This window comes from Lynx rufus, unplaced genomic scaffold (assembly GCF_022079265.1).
Source record: "Lynx rufus isolate CCGP_SWC_20201006 ecotype Redwood Valley unplaced genomic scaffold, mLynRuf1.p SCAF_16, whole genome shotgun sequence".
In the NCBI taxonomy this organism is placed as follows: Eukaryota; Metazoa; Chordata; class Mammalia; order Carnivora; family Felidae; genus Lynx; species Lynx rufus.
The window spans coordinates 38,986,764-39,013,193 of record NW_025814830.1 but is presented as its reverse complement, the minus strand read 5'-3'; the positions used below and the strand labels follow the sequence as shown (position 1 = coordinate 39,013,193).

The window sequence follows — 26,430 nt, the reverse complement described above, 5'->3', positions numbered from 1 at the left end:
AAAGGAAACCACAGCATTCAGCTATCCTGTTATGGCGTCAATAATGTGATGTCTCTGCAGGTATGACCCCAAGAGAGCTCTGCATATGCTCAGTGGGGTGGGGAGTGCCTTCCTCATAATTCTCTTTTTTAAATGGCTTTATTAACATATAATTCCCATACTACAATTTACCATTTTAAAGTTTACAATCCAGTGGGTTTTAGTATATTTACAGAGTTGTGCAAGTAGTACCACAATCAATTTTACAACAGTTACATTATCTGAGAAGGAAATTCCATACCTGTTACTAGTCACTGCCCATTTCCCCCACAACCTCTCCAACCCTGAGCCACCACTAATCTACTCTCTACAAATTTGCCTATTCTGCACATTACACATAGATGGAATCATGTAATATGTGGTCTTTTGTTGCTGGCCTTCTTTTACTTAGCATAACATTTCAAGGTTTCATCTGAGTTGTAGCACATATCGGTACTTCCTTTTTATTGACAAATAATATTCCATTGTATGGATACACTACATTTTGTTTATTCATTCATCAGTTGATTGACATTGGGTTGTTTCTACTGTTTGTTATGAATAATGCTTCTATGAACATTTGTCTGTAAGTTTTTGTATAGACCTAGGTTTTCATTTTTCTTGAGTTTATACCTAGAAGTGGAATTGCTGGGCCATATAGTAACTACGTATTTAACATTTTGAGGAACCACTGAACTGTTTTCCAGAGCAGCTGCACCATTTTACACTCCCACCATCAGTGTAAAGGAGTTCCAATTTCTCCAGTCCTTGTCAACACTTGTTGTTACCTATCACTTTGATTCAGGTCCTCCTACTGGGTGGTGAAGTGGTATCTCACTGCAAGTTTTGATTTGCATATCCCTGATACCTACTGATGTTAACTATCATTTCATGTGCTATTGACATTTGTGTATCTACTTTGGAGAAATGTCTTTTTAGAGTTTTTACCCGCCTCCCTTTAAATTTGCTTGTTCATCTTATTTCTATTATTGAATTGTAAGAGTTCTTTTTTAAAAAAAAAATGTTTATTTTTGAGAGAGGGATAAAGAGCAAGAGCGGTGGGGGAGGGGGAATAGTGTGGAGGGGGGAGCAAGAGTAGGGAGACAGAGGATCTGAAGTAGGCTCCAGGTTCTGAACTGTCAGCACAGAGCCCAACATGGGCCTTGAACTCACAAACCACAAGATATGACCTGAGCCAAAGGTGGAATGCTTAACTGCTTAACTGACTGAGCCACCCAGGCACTCGAGTTGTAAGTTTTTTATGTAGTCTAAATACAAGTTCTTTATTAGATATGTGATTTGTGAATATTTTGATCTATCATATGGGTTGTCTTTTTACTTTCTTGATGGTGTCCTTTGAAGCGCAAACATTTTTAATTTTGATGGACTTTTATTTATTTCACTTGTCATTTTGTATCTTATCTAAGAAAGCATTGCCTAATCCAAGATTATAAAGATTTTGTGTTTCCTTCTAAAGGTTTTATATTTTTAGCTCTTATTTTTTAGGTTTGGTCCACTTAGTATTAATTTTTGTGTATGGTGTGAGGTAGAGTTTTTAGTTTGGTTGGTTTTCTTTTTGCATGTGGATGTCCAATTGTCCTAGCATCATTTTTTGAAAAGGTATTCTTTACCCATTGAATTGCTTGACTCCCTTATCAAATTCATAACCATATGTTTCCTTACACTAATAGCACACTATCTTGATTACTATACCTTTTTAGTTAGTTTTGAAAGTGGGAAGTATGAATCATCAAATTTCGTTCTCCTTTTTCAAGATTTTTTTTTTTTTTTTTTTTTTTTTTTTTACTATTCTGCATCCTTTGTATTTCCATATGGATTTTAACATCAGCTTGTCAATTTTTGCAGAAAAAAGGCAGCTGGAATTTTTATAGGGATTGTGTTCAATCTATAGATCAATTTGGAGGGTATTGTAGTCTTAGCAGTATTAAGTCTTCTGATTCATAAATATGAGATGTTTTTCCATTTACTTAGGTCTTTAAATTTTTTTTTTCAACAGGGGCGCCTGGGTGGCTCACTTGGTTGAGCGTCTGGCTTTGGCTCAGGTCATGATCTTACAGTTTGTGTGTTCCAGCCCCACATCGGGCTCTGTGCTGACAGCTTGGAGCCTGCTTCGAATTCTGTGTCTCCCTCTCTCTCTGCTCCTCCCCTGCTCATGCTCTGTCTCTCTCCTTCAAAAATAAATAAAAACATTAAAAAAATTAAAAAAAAATTTTTTTTCAACAGTGTTTTGAACTTTTCAGAGTACAAGTGTTAACACTTCTTTTGTAAATGTATTCCTAAATATTTTGTTTTTTTGATATATTGTTTTCCTAATCTCATTTTTGGATTGTTCATTGCTAGTATATAAAAATACAATTGATGATATATTGATCTATACCCTTCACCCCGTTGAGTTCATTTCTCATAATTTTCTAGTGAATTCCTTAGGATTTTCTATATGCAAGATCACATCATCTACAAATAGAGATAGTTTTACTTCTTCCATTTCAGTATGGACGCTTTTTGTTTCTTTTTCTTGCATAGCTCTGTTTTCATTCTCCCTTTAGGAGGAGCCTGGCATGCCTCATGAATCAGCAGAGGATTTGTTTCATTTCAACGTTGGGGGCTGGCATTTCTCAGTTCCCAGAAGTAAACTTGCTCAGTTCCCAGACTCCTTGCTGTGGAAAGAGGCTTCAGCCTTGACTTCTTTGGAAAGCCAGAGGCTATTCATCGACAGAGATGGTTCCACATTTAGGCACGTGCACTATTACCTCTACACCTCCAAACTCTCCTTCTCCAGTTGTGCTGAACTGAACTTACTCTATGAGCAAGCACTGGGTTTGCAGCTGATGCCTTTGCTGCAGGTAAGATACTCTTGTCTTCCAGGAGTGATCAGTAACATAGGCCTTATAGCACTAAATGTTGTGTCCTTTCAAATACTGGTTTCTGGGATGACCCTGTTAATGGGGAAGTGTGATGAGTGAGTTAAAGTAATAAATAATACACTGGAAATGCATGTCCTGAATAAAGGCTTTCATCCTGACTCTGCCTTATCTATACCAGTACCCACCACAGACCCAGGATAGGACTTAACCAACTGCTGAGAGGGTGCCCTTGACTTTTGAAAATCCTATTTTAAGATTCTTCTTGAATCTTAACTTTCCTCCTAACTACAGAAACCACTTCTGTGGCTTCTCTTAAGTAGTTTATTCTTAGTTTTTGGACAATGATTTTTTTTTTTAACTAGAAAAGCTAAATATTATGGCTAGAAAGGACCATTGGCCATGCTCCATATTAATTGCACTGTCTGGACAAAGTGTTGTTTACTCCATCTCCACAAGCACTGAGCCAGCAAGTCACAGTTCAGCTTAGGGCACTACCAGCTGTGCCTCCCCAACACATCTTAGAAGAAAATTGAAATAGACAGTGCATGTTTGGGTCATATAGCAATAAGAACATTTCATACTGTGTGTTTTTATAGATATTCCTTTCTAAGTAATTTAATGTTTTTTTTCATAAGTTACTATGTATTTGGAAATCAAAACCCTTCACATACTCCAATGCAAGTTGATGGTAGTATTCTTTTCATTTATTTTTCTTTTATTTTTTAAAGTTTATTTATTTATTTTGAGAGAGAGAGAGAGCAAGCAGGGCTGGGGCAGAGAAAGAGGGAGAGTCTCAAGAGGGAGAGTCTCAAGGGAGATGTGGGGCTCGATTCCATGAAACCATGAGATCATGACCTGAACTGAATCAGATGCTTAATCGACTGAACCACCCAGGCACCCCTTCTTTTTATTTGTTTAAAGCTACCCACCTGAAACAAAATTTTTTTCAACTACCCCTGGAGTGGAGTGCTAGAATTGCTTACAAGTGGCTTCAAAATTACTTAAATGGCCTCACATGTCAGGATTACTGATGACTTTATGCCAAGGCACCATTTTGTGAGGAAAAGAAGGGAATCATTTGTTCATTGCAGAAAATCAAAGAGATCAAGGCAATTTTTGAACCATTTTAAAGAACACAAGCCTATTATACAAACAGTTTATAAAGCCCTTTAAGTCCTTTCCTGTCCTCACTTCCCATTGAAACAACATCTGTCTGGGAAGCAACTTCAGAATGGGATGTAGCAACTTAGAGGCCAATGAGCTGGTCCAGTTCCCAAGTTCCAAGTTGTGTGAGCAGAAGTATTTGAAGAATCATGTGGATCTGCCTCCCTAAAAGATATAATAAAACAAGTGCTTATGTTTGGGAAATAGTGTTTTCAAAGAAATAAACATTTAGGCTGGGCTAACTGAAGTGATGTTTATTCTTTGAAGAAGAGTATAAATACAGCTGAAGAATCAATGGCCATCTCAAGCAAATCAACAGTCTCACACATTTCATCACTTTCCCCATTGCTAAGGCCTGCCCATATATTCAGGTTCTTTCATAAATGTACAGATGCTTTGCTTGGAGAAAATGGAATTTTCCAATTATTAGTCTAAAGACTTTCCGCAGGCAGCGCAATTTAATTCATTCAGCCAGTATTTACTGAAAACATTTTGGGTACCAGAAATTATTCCTGTGGGCTTTAAGAAAAACATGGTATGAACCAATAAAAATAAGATGTCACAAGTAATTTTAAACTTTCAGCAGCCATATTTAAAAAATTAAAAAGTGACACTAAATTTAATAATATATCTTATTTAACTCAATATACTTAAAATACTATCATTTCGGGGCGCCTGGGTGGCTCAGTCGGTTGAGCGTCCGACTTCGGCTCAGGTCACGATCTCGCGGTCCGTGGGTTCGAGCCCCGCATTGGGCTCTGGGCTGATGGCTCAGAGCCTGGAGCCTGCTTCTGATTCTGTGTCTCCCTCTCTTTCTGCCCCTCCCCCATTCATGCTCTGTCTCTCTCTGTCTCAAAAATAAATAAATGTTAAAAAAAAAAATTTTTTTAAATACTATCATTTCAACATGTAATAAGTATTTTAAAACTGATATATTTTACATTTTTTGTACTAAATCTTCAAAATCTGATGTTTTTTATACTTATAATACATCTCAGATTCAGATGATTGCATTTCAAGTACTCAGTAGTCACATGTGGCTAATGGCTATCATATTAGCACATATCTAAACTGTTCTTAAGTGTTGGCACTCCTCACTGTAGCATCCCTCAGATTTAACTCCTAGTAAAAAAAATGGGACTCTGCCACCTGCTAACTAATGGCTAAAGTAACTAAAGTTACTACACACTCAGCAGATCACATATCGTACTCAGAATTTTCTGTTACACAGTAGGCTTTTTTTGGAAAGCCATGTAGAAGAGCAAACCACCAGAATGAGATGGGAAGCTTCTGGAGTACAGACACCTTGTCTCACACTGCTGCTATACTCTCCACCACTCCTTATCCCCCCACATTTCCACTCTTTCTCTTTCCCACCCTTCTTCACCTGCCCACTCTACCTCCTTTCAGTCTGTAGCTTTGGCCTCCAAAGGACACACTCAGTATCTATTACACTCAGAATCTATCTACGCTTGCTTCCAAGTGTAACATTTATTGTGTATTGAGCACCAATCAAGGGCCAAGCACTGGAGATACAGGAATGAACCATATAGCCATACAATGTCAGGTAGAGGTAAATACTATGAAGAATAGAGCAGTGCTTCATGTGTAATAGTGAAGGAAGAGGGCATTTCTGTATTGTAGGACTTCTTGAGGTTTCAGAGTGTGCTTATATGATTTTCTTTTTGTGCGTGTAGTTTTTATTCTGTCAGTCACTGCCCTTGTAGTATTGGAGCTTAGTTGAAAGAATAAAACATTTATATCTAACCTGCTTGTTTTTAAATGTACAAATGTGTAGTATGTGGAAAGGAGATAGCAAGTGACTGAGACCAAGGAAGCTACTCCTTTAGAAAGAGTGGTAAGGGTGGGCCTCAATGACAAGGCAACATTTGAGCAAAACCTGCAGGAGAAATAAGTTATGCTGATGTCTGAGTTAAGAGCTTCCAGGCATAAGGAAAGGCACATAAAAACACCCTGAGGTTAGAGTGACTTGAAAGAGGCAATCTCAGAGGCTGGTAAAATGAAAGGTAGAAGATCGAAGGTAGATAGATGGTGAGGTCAGAGGAAGCCAGGGGGCAGATCTTACAGAGTCTTATAGGCCACATTAAAGATATAAGATCTATTCCAAATGTTATAGGTAGCTTTGGGAGATACTTAAAGAAGTAAACTGATCAAATTTAAGTTTTAAAAGATTATTGGACCTTGGGTTAAGCAATGGTTTCTCAGGTTCAACACCAAAAGCATAAGCAACCAAAGAAAAAAATGTAGATAAATTGGACTTCATCAAAGTTAAAAACTTTTGTGCTTCAAAGGACACCATCAAGAAAGTGAAAAAGACAACCCAGAGAATGAAACAAAAAATTTGCAAATCACATATCTGATAAGGGACCTGTAACCAGAATATATAAAGCACTCTTACAACTAAACAATAAAAAGACAATCATATTTTAAAATGTGTAAAGGATGTGAGTAGACATTTCTCCAAAGAATATATACAAATGGGGAATAAGCACATGAAAAAATGTTTAACATAGTTAGCCATCAGAGAAATGCAAATGCAAACCACAATGAGATATCACTTCACACCACTAAGATGGCTATCATCAAAAAGACAGGCTAAGGGTGCCTAGGGGGCTCAGTTGGTTAAGCCTCCCTCTTGATCTTGGCTCAAGTCATGATCTCACCGTCCTGAGATGGAGCCCAGTGTGCACTGACAGTGCCAAACCTGCTTGGGATTCTCTCTCTCCCTCTCTATCTGCCTCCCTCCTTCTCTCTCTCTCCCTCCTGTTCCTCCCTCCCTCTCTCTCTCTCAAAAGAGATGAGTAAATAAGAGAGAGAGAGAGAGGCAATAACAGGTGTTGGCAAGGATGTGGAGAAATCGGAACCTTCATACACTGCTAATGGGAATGTAAATTTGTACAGTTTCTTTGGAAAACAGTCTGACAGTTTCTAAAAAAGTTAAAGAGTTATGATGTGACCCAGTTAATTCCCCTTCTAGGTATATACCCAAGAAAAATTAAAACTTATGTCCACACAAAAACTTGTAGACAAATGTTCATAGCAGCATTACTCATAGTAGTCAAAGAGTAGAAGCAATCCTTATGTTCATCAGCTGATGAATAGGCAAACAAATGTATATCCATCTATACAAATGAATATTATTTGTCAATAAAAAGAGATGAAGTGAAGTGTCTGGGTGGTTCAGTCAGTTGAGCATCCGACTTTGGCTCAGGTCATGATCTTGCAGTTCAAGAGTTCGAGCCCCACATCGCACTGTGTGCCAACAGCTCAGGGCCTGGAGCCTTCTGGATTCTGTGTCTCCCTCTCTTTCTGCCCCTCCCCTGCTCACACTCTGTCTCTGTCTCTCTCTCAAAAATAAACATTAAAAAAAATTTTTTTAACGTTTTTTAATTTATTTTTGAGACAGGGAGAGACAGAGCATGAAAGGGGAGGGTCAGAGAGAGGGAGACACAGAATCTGAAACAGGCTCCAGGCTCTGAGCTGTCAGCACAGAGCCCTACGTGGGGCTCAAACTCACGGACCGCAAGATCATGACCTGAGCCGAAGTCGGCCACTGAACCGACTGAGCCACCCAGGCACCCCCTAAAAAATTTTTTAAGGAATGAAGTACTGATACATGTAACAACAAGGATAAACTTTGAAACATTATGCTAAGTTAAAGAAGCCAGACTCAAATATATTGTATGATTCCATTTATATAAAATGTACATAATAGGTAAAGTTATAGAGACAGAAAGTAGATTAGCTGTTGCCTGGCGCTAAGGTAGAGGGTGGGAAGGCTAGGGTGGGCAGGATTGGCAATGACTGTTAATGGGTGCAGAGTTACTTTTTAGGATGTTGAAATAGATTGTGGTGATGATTGCACAATTCTGTGAACACATTAAAAACCATTGAACTGTACAATTTAAATTGGAGATTTTATCATTCATATTATATATGTGAATACATTTCACATTAAATATATTTCAATAACACTATTTAAAAAATCGACTTCTGTCCTGATATTAGACGTGGAATCATCAAACTATAGCCCATAGACGAAATTCAGCCCACTACCTTTTTATACAACCTGTTAGCTATGACTGATTTTTACATTTTTTAGATGGTTGAAAAACCAAAAGAAAAATATTTTGTGGCACATAAAAATTATATGAAACTCAAACTTCAGTGTCCATTAAGTTTTTTCTTTAATTTTATTTATTTTTGAAGGAGAGAGAGAGACAGAGCATGAGCAGGGGCAGAGAGAGAGGGAGATAGAATCCAAAGCAGGTTGTAGGCTCTGAGCTGTCAGCACAAAGCCCGATGTGAGGCTCGAACTCACGAGCAGTGAAATCATGACCTAAGCTGAAGTCAGACGCCCAACTGACAGAGCCACCCAGGCACCCCTGTGTCCATTAAGTTTTACTGGAACACAGCCATGCTCATTTGTTTATGTATTATTTATAGCTGCTCTTGAGCTACATACAATACAGAGTTGAATAGTGGCAACAGGAACCATATTCTCAAAGCCTAAAATATTTGCTCTCTGCCCTTTTACAGAAAAAAATTTGCTGACCCCTGGCCAGTGAAGAGTGGGACACAGGAAGAAGCAGGAAGACCAGTTAGTTAGGAGGTTCCTATAGCATCCAGATAAAAGATAGTGGTAGTTTGGCCTAAGGTGGTAAAAGAAGTGTTCAAATTCTGGATGTATCTTGATAAAACTGACACAGTTTGCTAATGAATCGTTGGTAGAATGAGAAAGAATAGATAATTCTTTTGTATACTGAGCAGTAAGATGAATGGTGGATTCCAAAAAATGTGCAGGTTTAGGGGGAGAAATCAGGAGTTAGGATTTGAATGTGTTAAGTTTGAGAGGCAAGAAAAGGGTATTTATTAAACATCCAAGTGGTCATGGTGAGAAGGCAGCTCAATTGTATAAGTTTTGGAATTCATGGGAGCAATCTGATCTAGAGGTATAAATCTGGGAGTCATCAAAGCTGGTATGTAAATCTATTAGCCTGGATGTTCACAGAGGAAGTACAGAGTAGCTATTCCAGGTCTGTACATTAACATTATAGTGCTTCCTAGAACTTTCTCTGTAATTTGGGGAGTCCCCTTTGCCTAAATGTAAACTGCTTCAAGCCTCTCACAAGCTATCAGCCTGGTTGAGAGTCATAGCTGCTACTGCAGTGTGAAATTTCTCTTCAGGGTCACTCACAAGAGTTCAAAGTTCTTGGCAGACTGTCGATTCCTTTACTTGCCCCCTTGAACCCCACTGAGGACTTAGTATGATAGTACATGCTACTTGTGTTTCCTTTTCCATCACCATCTGGCGACTTCTACGCTCGGAAACTTAAATTATTCTTCCTATAAGCATTCTGCTACCAGCAAGCAACCCGAATACACCTGCATTTCTTGTGTTCAAGGGAGCCAGAGAGTTTTTATGTTGATCACACAAATGATGCTTTCAAGAAAACAGACAAGGGACAGTCTCACAGTTTCTATTACTCACGATGTTAAGACAGATTACCACTGTGGTCTTGGAAAGGAAGATTACATAAACAGTAGATATTCATCCCAACAGTGTAGCTTGTCTGTAGATATGGGTAAGTGGACAACCCTGGACCTGGCAACTGCTTGCCTGGACTCATAGCCTAACACATACCCAAACCTATGTTCTTGTGTGGGCACTCACACACACACTTCGAAATCCAGCCATGTCCCTAAGCACCCCAAACACCACCTCTCCACACCTTTTTACTTGGTGTTCCTTCTTCCTAGAATGCTTCCCCTTTAAATTTTTTTTTCAACGTTTATTTATTTTTGGGACAGAGAGAGACAGAGCATGAACAGGGGAGGGGCAGAGAGAGAGGGAGACACAGAACGGAAACAGGCTCCAGGCTCTGAGCCATCAGCCCAGAGCCCGACGCGGGGCTCGAACTCACGGACCGCGAGATCGTGACCTGGCTGAAGTCGGACGCTTAACCGACTGCGCCACCCAGGTGCCCCAGGAGAATTCAGTTTTAAAATGCCTGGGTAGGGGTGCCTGACTGGATCAGTTAGTAGAGTGTGAGACTCTTGATCTTGGGGGTGTGAGTTCAAACCCCACATTGGATGTAGAGATTTCTTAAAAGATAAAATCTTAAAAAAAAAAAAAACAAAGTGCCTGCTCTTAAGTGACCAAGCAGGATTCAAACCCCAGTCTGTCTGAGTTCAAGGCTCCATGCTTGTTGTGTATATCCTGCTGCCTCCAATGATTGTGAAGGACCTCGCATGCAATGCTAAAAAGAATTTGGATGCCCCACAGGTAGTGGGGAGCACCGAAGTTTTTTAAGATGGAGACTGGTTTGGACTCATTTGCATGTTCGAAAGATACACTGTATGGAAAGGACCTGGGGATGAGAGGACCAGGACTGGGGAAAGGGAAAGGAGGAAGAGGGTGGAGCAGAAAGCAGGGGATGGAGTCACAGGGCTTGCTGACTGACTGAGTGGAGATAGTGTGACTATCAGTCAAGTTACAGTTCCTGCTTTAAATCCTTCAATGGCTTCACTTAACCAGGAGATATATGAAACTCCTCAGCTCAGCTTACAGAGCTGTTCACTCTCTGGCTCTTGTTTACTGCTCTAGACTCATCTCCCTCACTTCCTCAACCTCCATACACCTTAAAGCTACAATCAAGGCACAGAGGCAGGTGACTTAGTGTATATCTCTACCTACCATCTTCCCACCCTGTCCTGTCCCTCCTGTGCAGTCACTGTTTTCTTTGTCCCTTTTCTCAGTACAAATACTACATTATATATTATAATAATATAATTTATTATTATTATCATCATCATCGTTATCATCTCATTTTAACTCAATAATCCTGCTCACTCACTGATGCAGAAACTGTTCCAGTCTGTCACCTTCCTAGAACCTCAGTTTTATTTCTTTGCCCAAGGCCAACTACTCCCTCATACAGAAATCCATCTCTCACCAGTTTCCCTCCTCAGGATAGCTGACAGCTTCACATAGAAGCTAAAGTTGTGTGCAATCCTGAGCAAAGAGGGACAAGAAAGCCTATATTTTCTTCCAGTGCTGTGGAAAGAAATCCTAGGTTCCTGGAGCTCCTGAAACTTCAAAAACAATGCTGGCTCTTATCTCAGTATATGTAAATTGTTGGTTTTCTTGTCTTTTCTCATCTTTCCCTCAAACTGAGAGCTCCTTGAGTCCAGGCGCAGTATCTGTGGCCCTGGTGATACACAAGCATTTCTTAAATGAATGAATGACAGACTCTCTTCTGGTGTCACACACACACTATTCTTCTCTCCCATTACTCAGTGCTCCCAGAAAAGCACTTCCAACAACCCCGACATTTTCCAATCCTTCCACAAGTCCACCAGCCACCTAAAGTGAGGAAGAATTCTCCCACTTCTAGTCTCCTTTCAGAGTTTAAGCAGTTATGTGGGTGCACTTTATAGGTATGGCCACCAGAGGGCCCTCTCAAAGCTCGGGATTCCTATGACCAGCTTCACCAGAGTTTCATCTGGTAGTTTAGATTAGAAGCAGGTTCTTTTATTAGTATCATACTGAATCTAAGGTGTTCTATTGATTTTGAGGCTCTTAGAGAAAAAAGTTGTCACATGATGCCTTTCTTTTTTTTTTTTTTTCAAACGTTTATTTATTTTTAAGACAGAGAGAGACAGAGCATGAACGGGGGAGGGGCAGAGAGAGAGGGAGACACAGAATCGGAAACAGGCTCCAGGCTCTGAGCCATCAGCCCAGAGCCTGACGCGGGGCTCGAACTCCCGGACCGCGAGATCGTGACCTGGCTGAAGTCGGACGCTTAACCGACTGCGCCACCCAGGCGCCCCACATGATGCCTTTCAAAGACAACTTTTCCAGCTATCGCTAGTATTTGATGGGAAAATACTATTTTCTTCTAGAGTAGGTACAGGAAAAATGGGCTTGATGTTATGATAAGCTGCCCCCTGTACAGGACTTTTGAAGGAAAATGGGTCCTTGAGTGAAGGGCGGCATGAGCCCACCCTCTGCTCTGAGCTTCATCCCTGCCTATCTGGGGTGCTCCACTCGAGCCTCAGCCCACCCTGGTCACCTGCTCCTTCAGGTACAGAAACTCTGGACGTGAAAGACTACTTGAGCAAGTCACAAATCCTTTAACCTCAACTGTCTCATCAGTAAAATGGGAATGCGGACATTTACCACATCTATCTCACAGAGCTATGTCAGGGTAAATGAGCAAATGTATGTGAAAGTGCTTTGAAAAATGTGGTACCCTGTGCTACCTCCAATTCCCTGCTTAGATCACGTTCCAGGATTAGGATGAACACAAACAATAAGCATATCACAGCAACTCTAACAGTTCAAAAGGGTTTTTAAACTGTTGAGGGGAAATGATAGAAAATCTCAAGCTTTTAATGATTAAATATAAATTACTCTTTAGCTTATGTAAGATAACTTTCTATCAATCAGCATAAAATTATAACCCAAAAAGATTGTTTAAAAAAAATAAGAGAAATAGTCCCTGAAATTTTGAATATTAGCATGTCATCTTATAGACCTAAATTTTTATATTTATGTATGATTGACTAAATTTATTTCAAAACACTTTATCAAAGTAAAACACATACTATCTTTCCTGGTACTTTGCCCTAGAACTGGTAGATAATTACATGATTTAGAATTTTCAAGGTAGTAATTTTCTGTATCTACAGACTCTAGATAATCTGAAGGAAGGGAAACACCACCTACGTGTACGGCCTGCAGACATACCTGTTGCTGAGAGAGCATCTTTGAACTACTGGCGAACGTGGAAGTGTATCAGCAAACCCTCAGAATTTCCTATAAAAAGCCCAGCCTTCACAGGTATACCCACAGGCTGACCCATCCTATAGCCCACACCAGCTTCCCTTCTCCTCATCCTAACAGAAGTGGCTTCCATCCAGAGAATACTCTGATTTTTGAACTAGTTCTGGATGATTTCTTTACCTCTCCGTCATCTCCTTTGATCTTGTACCTTGCCACATGCCTTCTTCAAGGCTGCTTACCCCCTGGAACTAAACATCCTCTTCCACGTTCATTTCTCTGCATAGTGGTTTTACTTGGGCAAGGCTGGGCTGCATTCTGCCCCCTCCTAGTAGTCAGAGAACTCCACTAACCTTTCAAGTCAGCTCTAACCACCACACAAGGAATGTCCCCAAATGATCACTGTCTGATGCATGCCTTGCAGTATAGATTGGCCTCTCTGGGACATGAGAACAGCTATTCACGACTGCTGATGGGTCTTGAGCTTCCAAGAGAGTCAAAAGCATTTATTTTGGCTGTGGGTCACAATAATTGGTTTGATCAATTAGAACTAGACAGGTAACAAGTATGAACTTAATGACGTTGGGTACATAAGCCAAAATGTTACAACATACCTACTGCCCTTCAGTATAGAAAAAATAGATTTCTGTGTCTTTCTCCCCACCACACTCCTGCATTTGACATTAGAGTTACATCCAGAGACAGACAGATAGACAGGAGAGGGAGGGAGGGAGGGAGAGAGAGAGAGAGAGAGAGAGAGAGAAAGGAGGCACCTGGCAGGGACCATCTCTGGGGTGATCTCTCCATCTTCCTCTGGGACCCCTGGGTCAGTGAGAGCCCTAACCTCTGAGAGGTGGTGATGCCCCTCTGCACATTCTCTTCCAGGCCTCCATGATAAGGCACCTTTGGGACTCATGGACACACCATTGTTAGACACAGAAGAGGAAGTGCACTACTGCTTTCTGCCCCTAGACCTAGTGGCCAAGTATCCAAGCCTGGTGACTGAAGACAATCTGCTGTGGCTGGCTGAAACTGTGGCCCTAATCGAGTGCGAGTGCAGTGAATTCCGCTTCATTGGTGATTGCTCTATCCTGGGGGTGGAGGGCTGATAGGTAGGGCCTATCCACCCCTCCCTATCCCACACACCCTGGTGGCTCAGCTTGGTGCTTAAGGCCTCAGGAGCTTCCCTGGGTTGAGGAGGTGAAAGCATGACAGGGCCTTCTGGAAGGCTAGCAGATTCTCAGCATTAGACTCCCACAAGCCTCAGGGCTATATTATTCCCTGTTCCTTTGGGGATGGCCTGGGTGTAAAGGGGCACTGGAAACTACCTGCAGTGATCAGAGAACACAGGAGTTGGTGTGAAGGACAAGGCCCTGAGCTGGGCTCCAAAGTCAGCTACTCTCTAGCTTGCCTTTATGTATCCACCTGGGCTCCTGGCCTCAGTTCCTCTCACCATAAACTGAGGAAATAGGGTTTCCTATTCCTATTCCTTTGTTTCAAAGAATGGTCCCTACCTGCTCTCATTTCCACTAAAACCAGAATAAAAGGGAAGGAGAGTATATAGTCAAATTATTGTAAAATTACTTGAACTAGTGGCCTAAGGAGGGATGAAATCTTCAACCCTGGACAGAGCGAGCCTCCCTCCCCCCACCACCCTAGGACAAGGTCTGGTTAGGGTGTGAACTGAATGAGCTTTCTGATTCCAAGATGCTACTGCTGCCTAGATGAATAGGACAGGAAACACCCAAGTTGTACTGGGGCCCAAATGCCTGGAACCCCAGCCATTCCTACTTACAGTAACCTGGAAAGTTGTCTGTGATGTGCTTCTGAATCTCCAAGTTGATTCACACAGGATGTTAGTGTTGGCTCCATCTCTGCCTCCCACACTGCAATCCAGGCAGGGACAAACTGCAAGTGCCACCTGCCAGCCCAGGCACAGCTGGGCCTTTCCTCTGTAAGCAGCAAGACAACTCCCTCTTTTGGAATGACCTGCTCTGGGGTCAAGACTCACAGGGTAAGTCTCAAGGCCAGTATGCTCACCTGGGAGCTCCAGGCCAGGCCAAGGGAGGCCACACCCATGGACTCAGACACAGGAAAACAAAGTAATTTGGGGTCTTTCACCTTGAAACCACAGACTCAAAGCCTATCTAACCAGGTATGCTTAGAAGTTGTTTCAGAACAAGGAGGGCGTAGGATATGTTGCAGTACCACAAACCTGCCCAAACCTGGACCTACAGTTAAATCAGAAATAATCTTATCTCATGTTGTTTCCCTTTGCTTTTCAAGTGAATTTTCTACGCTCACAGAAGATTTTACTACCAGATAATTTCTCCAACATAGATGTGTTAGAAGCAGAAGTAGAAATTCTGGAAATCCCTGAGCTCACTGAAGCTGTAAGGTTGTACCGGATGAACATGGGTATGTCACCAGAGGAACCTTGCCCTGCCCTTGACACTCTGGGGCAGTTGAGGCTTGAGCTGTTAAAGCCAAGAACAGACATCTCCCCTCCCACAACCACTTTGGGCTTTGGGTGGTGGTGGGAGAAGCGGGTGTTTTGGCTGACTTAGAATCTGAGAAGAACAATTTCAGCCTGAAACCTTGTACACCCTGTCTGCTCAGCCTTCCCATTGAGCTGTACGTAAGTCAGCCCAGCCTGGGTGGGGAAACCAGGCCTGAATGTCCTAGGGAGGGAGGTTGGGCCCAAGGGCAAGCTTCCCAAGGGTAGGGGAGGTTTGTTCTGCTTGAGGAAGTGGGGAGCAACTTGCAGCATCTGACTGCCTCTGCCATCCTTCCTCTTCCAGGCATAGCTGGAGGGCGTGGGAAACTCTCAAGCAAATTCTCTATTAGTGCTCCAGTTATCTTACCCATCCCCAAATTCCCTTGTTTCCCTAGTTCAAATCCTCTGGCTGTTGTGCCTGTCTCTGCCTGCTCCCGACACTTTTTTTTTTTTTTTCAAACAGTCTTGAGGTCTTTTATTTTTTTTTTGTATTTATCATGCCATGAATTCACGGGGAATGGGTTCCAGCAGCTCAGGCTCCTTTCCATTGGTTCTCACAAAGTGTGCTTCTCTGGGTGGGGCAGGCTGGCACTTCAGTTGAACCCAAGTACCTTTCTCCTTGGCTTCCTTCTTTTTCTGACCATTTTCCTTCACACGCTATCTTGGCTCTTTGAGTGCTTAATATGCTCAATATGTACATTAATTCTCTTAGCAAGAATCTTGCCCTTGTTTGTTTACAACAATGCCAATAGCATGTTGGGTAACATTGCAGACTCTTCCAGTTTTGCCATGGTAACATTTGTGGTGTATTCCTTTTTGAATGTGCCCATTCCCTTGATGTTCACAATATCACCTTTCTTGTGGATTCGCATGTGTGTTGCCAAAGGAACAACTCCATGTTTTCTAAAAGGCCTAGAAAACGTATAGCGAGTTCTTCTCCTCTCTCCCTTTGTGTTGGTCATCTTGGCGAATTACTGGAAGATGGCGGTTCCAGCCCAAAAGGACTACTCCTAACACTTCTTGACCTGGTCCAATCCAGGCCTTTATGCTCCCAGCCCTACCTCATTCTGGTTTCATCCTCATGTTTTTATTTGCCTTCCACCATCCCATTTCCCAAATCCTGCACATCTGTGGAAGCTACTGTGCATGCTGCAGGGAGCTAGCTGTGTTGCAGTGTGGCCTCAGCTGGCATTCTGAGAACATATAAACTGTCTTGCACATGTGAAGTTTGGTCTGTGCATCGAATAAGGTCTTTCCCTGTGATTAGGCCTAACTTTCCCAGCCTCTTCCCCAGGCAAAAATGGGACTAGTGGCATCCTGAAGCAGGTCTCAGGAGCCTGTTCCAGGGTCTACAATCCACTTAAGAGGGCTGAGTTCAAATCCCTCCTTCAAGGGCTTCTATTTCTCAGAGAACATGGGTCATTGAGAGATGAGCAGAGTGGTGTCTGTTCCACAAGAGCTATGTAAAGATGGAGGGAAAACATGTTTGCAGACAGGCTCTGTAAATCATGCAGCAGCCCCCAAATACAAAGTGTGGTTTTTGTCTTTTGAAAAGCACCATAACTAAGGGAAACGGCTCTAGTAGCTTTGGAGATGGACAAGCTGCCCTCAAATCCCAGCTCTGCCCCATCTAGCTTTACGGTTTGGGGCAAGGTACTTAATTAGCCTCTCAGGATAGTTTCCTCCTCTGGTATGACCCCTCTTGTACGATCCATGAAAATCACCCAGCAGCTTGCCTGCTGGCCCACTGTTGCCACTGGGACAGGATTTTATAGACTGTGCATTGTACCCACTTCAGGAGAACAAGGTCCTGCCTGTGAGCTAGCAATCCCAATACCCAATCTAAAAGTAATACCACATAGTTTGTCTCTAGGAGAAATTCTGCCCAGGAGTGATAGGGGCTGTGAGTCTGAGAAGCCTGTAATGCATATCAGGTTCTGTGCTATGGGGTCGCCTTCCCCATAGATGATTAATTAGAGCAGAGCTTGGAACAAAGGAAGATTCCTGCAGAGGATGGGGCCAAATGGCTGCTGTACTGAAACTTCTGAAATTCAAATGTTAATGATTCAGCAAATTAATCCCCCGCCCAACCCTACCTCCCAACAAATAGCTTTGGCCTCTAAACCTATGTATCCTAAAATTATGCAGATTTTGAGAAGAATCAGATTTGGCTATGCAAGGAAATAAGCTTCCTCTAAGTTTCTTTAGTACTAATTCAAGGCAGGAGTAGGAAGCAAGACCCAAAGCTTCCAATACAATTATGACTGTGAGGAGTCTAGGAGTCACCCCCTTCTCGCCGGCACAGGTGGCTGTTCCCGGACCTCCTGTTCTCCCCTGAGCCCTGGGAAAGGGGGCCGTGCAGCAGGCCTGGAGTCTATGAAGCCGTTGTACACGATGGCCCTGGGTCTGCTTGTCAAGTACCCAGACTCGGCACTGGGACAGCTCCGCATCGAAAGCACGCTGGATGGAAGTAGACTGTACATCACAGGGAATGGGGTTCTCTTTCAGCACGTCAAGTAAGGCCCTCCTCAGTGAATAGCTCAGTTCCACTCAGGCTGGTCTCTGCCTTTCTCCAGAAACCAACCTGGGGCCCCGCCCATGAGCCAGAGGAAAGTAGTGTCCTTGGAGGCAAACCCATCATTTTAGCTACTCCCACTACCACCACTAAACCTAGGCCTTAGAGGAGAGGACTGGTTTCAAAGGTATAAGGGTTCCCAAGGTTCAAAGGCTTCAGACTGTTTCATATTTCTGTTTTCTGCAATCCACTGCTGTTTTCAGCCCTATGCTAGGGCTGAGATGACCAGGTCACAGTCACAACCCTCAGGATGCTAGATATTTCCCCTGCCATGCAGACCCTCCTACAAAGGCCCTCCCTGAAACCCTTGGGAGTCTTGCTAGATACACAGAAATGCCAGAACTGGGGGTGAGCTCCAGAAGCGAAGTAAGGCAGGCTTCCCAAAAGAGGTGATACCTGGCCTGTGCCTCAGGGAATAAGCTTAGAGTGTCCCCATTAGTGCAGAAGCATGGATTCTAATCCTGTTTTACAGAAAAGTAAACTGATGTTTGGAGTGGAGCAATTAACTCTTTTAGGGTCACAAAATATACTGGTACCAAAACTAAATGTGAAAGTAGGTTTTCCTGAGCCCCTGGGGAGGTTAGCCAACTCTAGGCCCTTTGGGCCTTTGTGGCCCACACCATCCATCTCTCCCAGAGATGTCCCATCCCTGATGTCACAAATGCCTTTAGAGGCAGGGATTGATATTCAGACCCCCAGCCTCTTTCCTGGGCACAAACAGTATTAGTAATCTCCCAGACTATGGCAGGCTGCCACACAGTCACTGCGATGTCATGGTAAGACACTTAGGGGGGGCAGAATGGGAGTGGGTGGTCCCTGGCCTGGCTTCTGGAACTTCAGGCAGACCTAGAAGCTTACAGTTAGTTGATTTAGAGGGCTTTTCTGAAGTAGGTCAAGCTCAGCTCCAAGATGGTGAGTCTGTGTGTCCAAGCTCATTCTCCTATAAGACATCACCAGATTTCTGGTTAAATCAAGGAAATGAGGTTAGTAGCCACAGGTTTCAGCCGGTGTTAGGGACAAGACATTCTATGCATGAAAAGTTGGCAAGCTCCCTAGGTGTGCAGTGCTGAGGCTCTCTCTAACAGGCCTTTCCTCTGGGCAGGAACTGGCTAGGGACTTGTCGACTGCCCCTGACTGAGACTATTTCCGAGGTGTACGCGCTCTGTGCCTTCCTGGACAAAAGGGATATCACCTATGAGCCAATGAAAGTAGCCCTGAAGACTCATCTGGAGCCGAAGAGTCTGGCACCCGTGGATGTGCTCAGTAAATGAGGAAGCTTCTTTATTTGAATTTAGCATCAGAGGAGGGCTTGGGTATCAAAAAGGAAAGTTGAGGCTGGCCAGGGCCAGGAATTGTAGATGGAAGAGGAGAGGAAATCCAACATTTGTAGGTTTTCCTAGAGGGAAATTTTCCTGTTAAGGTACCCCTCCTCACCTCAAGCCCATGAGTAGCCTCAAGTAGTACAGACTGACCTCAGTAGGGGGCCACATGGGTCTTTGAGAGCTGACATGCTGTGCTCATTTGATCCTCATAACCATCCTGGGAAGAACAGTCCCTGGGTCCATTTAACAGATAAACCTCAAATTACTCAGTGAGCTAGTGATCAAGCTGGAGTTTGAATCTGGGTCCAAAACTAATGTTGTTTTCACCAGCTGCCTGTAACTATTAACAAAAAGTTTTTAGATCAAGTTTCCACTGCATTCCATCATTCAGCAACATTCAATATTTATTGAGCACCTACCATATACCAGGAAAGGAGAAGATACTGGGAGTATAGAAGTGAACACAAGAGACCCAGTCCTTCATGGAGTTCACAATCTAGTGATACACCTCTTGCCTCTTCGTTACATAACATATACCTTTCACTTATTACAAAGCTCATTAGAAACTGGTTCCCAAACATCAGAACAAAGCCTAAGTCTAGTCTCCCCCAGGAAGAGGGTCATGGATTCATCTCCCCAAAATGAAGCCCCATTCTCCAGACATGCCTAGAGGCTTGGTCTCTATACCAGTGACAGATTTGATGAGTACTGGCAGTGTGACATTAGCTAAACTATAAGCACAAACATAAAGAGGGACTTCTCACCACATGAAGAGTTATACACCAAGGACACACCCAGCCAGAAACCAGAGGCAGCTGGCAATGTAGGTAGACAGGAACATTAGTCCAGCTTTGTTGAGAGAGGTGGGTTGAGGGAAGAGCATCAGTGCTCTTGGGGTTGGGATTTTAGAGGGCTTATCCTTCCCACTCCCAGAGTCATCAGCTGTCCCCCAAGCTGCCATTCCAAATCCATCTCACCACCCAGGAAATTGTAGTGAGCTGCAGGGAAGGCCCGAGAGAAGATTGGTGTCAGAGATTTCTATTTCTTCTGCTTCTCAGAAGAGGCAACACAACATGACTGAAGATACTGAGTCTTAACATGCATTATTAACTAAAATGTCCTAATTTCCCTTCTGGCCATGTGATACATTCCTTTTCATTGGTTTCCTTAGATGCAGAGTGGACAGCAGAAATCACTGTATATTCCCCCCAACAGATCGTCAAAGTTTATGTTGGAAGCCACTGGTATGCAACCACCCTGCAGACCTTGCTGAAGGTATGCTGGCCCCGGAGCTGCCCTTTTCCTTTTGGCTTCTGTGGCTGAGCTGCTTTAGAACCTGTCATCTGTCACACAGTCTCTAGCACCTGCTTAGAATAAGACCTTCCCCCTACCCCATGGCCCAAAGTGCCCATATTGTATGAACAGCATGCTACAAAGGCCCTCAGGAGTTTGGGTAGGGAGGAGACCAGTCTGAGGGGCCTGGACTGAGCAAGACACAGGGTAGGGTTACAAATGACTTGAGAGGGTGGTTTAGGAGCAGTAAAACTGAAGCAGGGTTGTTCTTGTCCCTGGATGCTCAGCTCCCCACTATCGCTCCCTGTAGCTAAAAAGATAGGGAGCTGGAAATCCAAAAGCCTAGAAAGGTCAAGATAATGAAGTAAAAGAAGACTGACCTGCCCCTTACTAAAGACCAAGCCCTTTAACTAACAGACTGACAAGGTCTGGTGTACAACCTCTTGCAGTATCCAGAACTTCTGTCCAACCCTCAGAGAGTATACTGGATAACATACGGACAGACCCTGCTGATCCACGGGGATGGCCAAATGTTCCGACACATTCTTAATTTCCTGAGACTTGGAAAACTGTTTTTACCATCTGAATTTAAGTAAGTGATAAATGGAAAGAAATCACGTGATGAAATCCCTTCCTTGTATAATAGAAAAACCTTCAGATTGCAGCCTTCAAGGAGGTTATATTATTTCCAATATGTAAATTGCTGTCAAGGCAGCAGCTCTGAAGGCTATGCCTCCTCACACCCAGCTGCCCAGCCTGACGAGATCTTGTCATTTGCAGGGAATGGCCCCTCTTCTGCCAGGAGGTTGAAGAATACCACATCCCATCCCTTTCAGAAGCCCTTGCCCAATGTGAGGCATACAAGTAAGGAAACTTTGCTCTGGACACCATGTTCTGGCGTTTGGACCTTTATAGTATTCTTGAGAATCCTAAGTCCCATCTCCCTGTTCTCCTTTGGGCAGAGGGGGTGGAACAGGCCCAGGATTGGCCAGTGACCTAAATGAAACCCTTTAAGAGCCCTTCACTGCCACTGTCTAGAGCTAACTAGCCAAAGGGCAGACCTGACCAACTAGTAGATGAACTAGTAGAGGCTTCTGCTCACTGACTCCCTCTTGGGAGTCTGCAGGTCATGGACCCAGGAGAAAGAATCTGAAAATGAAGAAGCTTTTCCCATCAGGAGACTGCGCGTGGTAACAGAAGGGCCAGGGTCACTGGTGGAGTTCAGTAGAGATGCCAAAGAAGTAAGTCTCAACCTTCTTTGTTTTGGTGGTGTCCTCAAAGAACCACCACAGTGTTGAGGGGTAGGCTCTATTATTGAGGGGCATGGCAAAATTAAAGGGCAGAGCCTACATGGATTCCTAACATGGTAATTGGTTTTTGGACATTGAAGGGGCACAGGGATGTGTTTGCCACTCGTGGTCTAGGATGCTGATAATATGCTCCTTTGGAGTATGTGAGGCCCCTGGGCTGGTACCACCCCCACTCAGGCTGAGCAAAGCAAATGGCTGATCTATGTGGAAGACAGGAAGACAGGATCTGGATGAATAAATTAAATCTTAGAAGTCCAAATTATTAGGTCTTGGGTGAGGCTTCAATGTGGAAGCACAACAGTCCCAGAGCTGCTGTGTCCTCCTTCTCCAGACCACAGCCTGCATGCCCATGGACTTCCAAGACTACAATGACAGGACTTCATGGAATAAGGCCAAGGGGATCCTGACCAGATCCAGCCAGATGGAAGAACCTGAGCAGTACTCCCAAACCATCCAGGTGTCCCTTTGCCGAGGTGCCAAGAGGGCGGGCAATCCCAGCACATACTCCCACTGTCCTGGTCTTTGTGCCAACCCCAAATACTGGGGGGCCCACCCCGAAAGTCCTCCCAAGAAGAAATGTAGTACAGTCAACCTCACACAGAAACCTGAAACCAAAGACCCTCCTGTCACTCCCATGCAAAAACTCATCTCCCTCGTTAGGGAATGGGACATGGTCAACTCCAAACAGTGGGAATTCCAGCCAATGCCAGTCCCCCGGAGCAGCTTCACGGAGGAAGCCACTCTGCAGCTCCCTTCGGGAAGTGAGGCTGCTTCCCAGCCCAGCACCTCAGCTTCCTGGAAAAGCCATTCCACAGGCTCAGAGAAGGACCCAGCTCTGCAGGCAGGGGCTGGAGCTAGAGCCAAAGACAAGGGGCCAGAGCCAACCTTTAAGCCATATTTCCCTGTGAAAAAAGCTGTCACCCTGAAGGATTGGGGCAAGCAGAAGCCAAGGGAGAAAGGTGAGTCCTCTCTCATCCTTTACCTAAGTCTTATAAAACAGAGAGGGTAGGGGCACCTGGGTGGCTCCATCAGTTAAGCATCTGACTTCAGCTTAGGTCATGATCTCATGATTCAGGAGTCCTGCATCGGGCTTTCTGTTGTCGGCACAGAGCCTTCTTCGGATCCTCTGTCCCCTTCTCTCTGTCCCTCCCCTGCCCATGTGCACACGCTCTCTCAAAAATAAACATTAAAAAACAACAACAACAGAGGGCAAAACTTGCCCGTGACCAGAGTGAATTAGTGACAAAGTGGGGCTAGAATCCTCTGTTCACAGCTCTGCCAAGCAGTATACAGAGATGACCAGTACATTGGCATGGCTTGTGAGGCTAAGAATCTGCATGAAGCATATAGGAAGAGGGTGTTTATGAAATAATAGGAGCACAAAGGAGGTTAGGGGCTGAGGAGTGAGCAGGGGGAAGGAAGAAGTCTCAGGTGCTTGGGGAAACAGGTCTAGCTGGAGGCCAGGCTTCATGTGGAAAAGTGATGGGAAACAGAGCTGAAGACATAATTCATCAGGACAGGTCTTGTGGGCCAAGTTCAGGACCTGGTACATTGTTCTGACCCTAAGGGGTGTGGGCAGCCACTGAAGCATTTTAAACGATGGAGCAAGAAGTCAGGTGTGCATTCAGAAAGCTTGCTCCAGGAGTAGAGGAAATGCAGCAGCAGAAGTAGAAGTATTACAAGCGTAAGGTCAAACAGGCTGGGCAGTTGGGAGAGGAAGTTGGGAAGGATCTGGCCAAAGAGGGGCCAGATTTCTGGCTTGTGTGACTGCAGTGGAGTGAGTGATTACTGAAGTGGGATGGACAGGAGGAGCTAAAGAGAGAGGCGTGTTGTGTATGGTGGGGCAGTGTGGAGACAACCTAGAGGGGTTTGCTGAGAACTGCCATGTTGGGCTGTTTCCTTTGCTCCCTCAAATTCTTTCTACAGTGTTCTGGTGCTTTCCCTTTCAAAGGTTTAGGTCCTGCTTGGAGGGGCCTTCTTGGGCCCTGCCTATGAGCCCTGATTTGGTCTGTCAAACATACTCTTCAGAGTGAACATGCATCAACAGCTCACCCAAAAAGCTCCTCTCATTTTACAGTTTTCCATGATTTCCAGTCCCCCAGCTAGGGTATTATCAGTTCTAGTTGACACCAGTCTTAGTTCAAGAGGAGTTCCCTGGAGTTCTAAAATGTAGGATTGGACTTATAATGTTTCTAGGACAATGGAGAGAGGCGAGCCAGGACACGCTCCTGTCAGCAAAGGGTGCCACTTCTGAGAAGCTGGCAGCAGAGGCCGCTGGAAGGTTGGGGTGACTCACTGTCCTGGTCCCCTCCCCGCTTGGACTCTGAAGTGGTTCAAGGAGAACTCCCACCTCATGTCATTTTCACAGAAAGCCCTGGCCCTGAGCAGCCTTTGCCTGAGGCCAATGAGGTGGACAGCGCAGGGATCATCCTCAAAGTGACCCACCCCCCTGTGGTGGGCAGCGATGGCTCCTGCATGTTCTTTGAGGACAGCATCATCTACACTACACAGATGGACAACCTCAAGCATACGCCGCCTACAGCCAGCCCCCAGCCCAGAGGTGAGACTCGAGCCATACCTGGCCCTGCACTTCCTTGTGGAGGTGCCTGAGCCCCTAGACAGGGTGCTTCAGGAAAACACTCTCCCTCGGGAACCTTACACCTCTCTCCTTCCAGGCTGGCTCTAAGGCCTTAGCCACAGCAGATGTGGCCATATCCACTCTCTCCTCCACAGAGGTGACTTTCCTGAGTTTCTCTCTATCCTGGGAAGAGATGTTTTATGCACAAAAATGTCACCGTTTCCTGACTGACATCATCCTGGATTCCATCAGGCAAAAGGACCCCAAAGCCATGACAGCCAAGGTGGTCTCTCTGGCCAACCAGCTATGGGTATGTGTGACAGGCCCCAGACCTTGCTCTTTGTCTGTCCCCCTGTCCACATGATAAGTGGTGCCAGCCAATGGGACTAGGTCAGGGGCACAAGGGTGGCAAGAAGAGCAGGGATATGAAGACAGGGCAGCAGCATCTGGACCAAGCCTTGACCGAGAAGTAGCTTGGAATAACAGTAGCCTCCAATCCCTGCAGCTCCTGCAGACCCAGGGAAGCCCCTGTTCTGCATCCCACTCTTAAAGGCAGGAAGTAAATGTGTGTCAGGCAACTGCTTCCAGCCCTGCCTGACCAGGGGCTTTCCTGGCAGACCCTGCACATCAGCCCCAAGCAGTTTGTGGTGGATTTGCTGGCCATCACTGGCTTCAAGGATGACCGGCACACCCAAGAACGCCTGTACAGCTGGGTGGAGGTGAGGGCCGCTTGTACCCCACTGGGAAAGTTGACCCTGTGGACACCTCAAATGGACACTGTCTTGCTGCCAGGCCAGCACTGCCCAGAAGGCAAGGCAGGCAGCTAGACCTCTGGTCCCTGGTCCCAAGGAGGGAGAAACAATGGTTGAAATTAATCAGTCCAGAGTGATCAAAAAGCAGTATTCAGGCCACTGGTTTTTGTAAGTTTTCCTCCAATGGTACCAATTTTGCCTTTATCACTAACACCCCGGCCATGCTTGGGAAGCACATCACATGAGCTCAAGCTTTTAGGGTGTTGAAATCAGAGAAACTATTGGGAGTCAGACCTTTTTGACCACTAATACCAACTTCACCTACTGAGCCATATCACCACTTTCGCACATTCCTTTCATATATAAGCTGCTTTAAAGTATTCTTTACCCAGAAAAAAAAAAATGTTCAATGAGATCAAAGGAATAACCCAGGTTTTTTATTTTTGCTTTTTGATTCCTTAAAATAATTTTAGGGTTTAAAGTTTTCATCTTAACATTATAGCTGAAAAAGATTTAGCTAATTTCTCATTAATCTGGTATTTTTTGTGATCAAGTACGTTATTATAATACTTTTCACTCTAAATACACTGGTGCCCAGTTACTATTAGGCCTCTGGCTAGTCTATTGATTAGAAAGGTAATGTCAGCATATGCAGCTAGAAAAGTAGAAAACCAGTGGCTGGAAACGTGTATTTTTGACCCTCTGGTCATTCTGGTAGCCATTCATAGCTTGTGAGATACCTTTGGGCAGAACTGAGCCCAGAACATCAAAAGTCCCCGATAGGCCTTGCCCTACCCCTGCCCACATGGGGAGGACCCCGCCTACTCAGTTACAATAGGCAACCAGCCAAGAAGTAAGGGATAAGATGGGACTTTCCTTCTAGCTCACGCTGCCTTTCGCCAGGAAATATGGCCGCTGCGTGGACCTGCTCATCCAGAGGGGCCTGTCTAGGTCTGTCTCTTACTCTGTCCTGGGCAAGTACTTACAAGACAGCTAGGGTGACCAGAGATGCTGCCCTCACAATACCCCCATCTGCCAAGGCTCATTTAAAGAATGCATGTACCCATATGAAAGTGTATCAGTCTATTTTTATTATAAATAAAGAGTAATTTATGAGTCAAGGGCCTGGACTCTCTGAAACACCAAAGACCAACAAGTGAAATAATTTTAAAGAACAGCTCTAATTGAAAGCTCTTCAAAAGGTGTTGAATCAATATAACCAAACTGACC

General features: G+C 44.2%; 1 protein-coding gene across 1 annotated transcript; it reads left to right on the top strand.

The window, feature by feature from the left end:
• KCTD19 (potassium channel tetramerization domain containing 19) lies at positions 1 to 26,223 on the top strand (the record flags this gene model as incomplete). Its single annotated transcript, XM_047077404.1, has 16 exons — positions 1 to 60; positions 2,586 to 2,882; positions 12,783 to 12,933; positions 13,759 to 13,950; positions 15,160 to 15,291; positions 17,676 to 17,886; positions 19,048 to 19,208; positions 20,439 to 20,542; positions 21,010 to 21,152; positions 21,341 to 21,424; positions 21,687 to 21,801; positions 22,202 to 22,829; positions 24,239 to 24,430; positions 24,604 to 24,758; positions 25,066 to 25,167; positions 26,084 to 26,223. Coding segments are annotated over 16 exons (2,841 nt in total), but the record flags the coding sequence as incomplete, so codon positions are not given.
• Between the last annotated feature and the right edge of the window lie 207 nt (positions 26,224 to 26,430).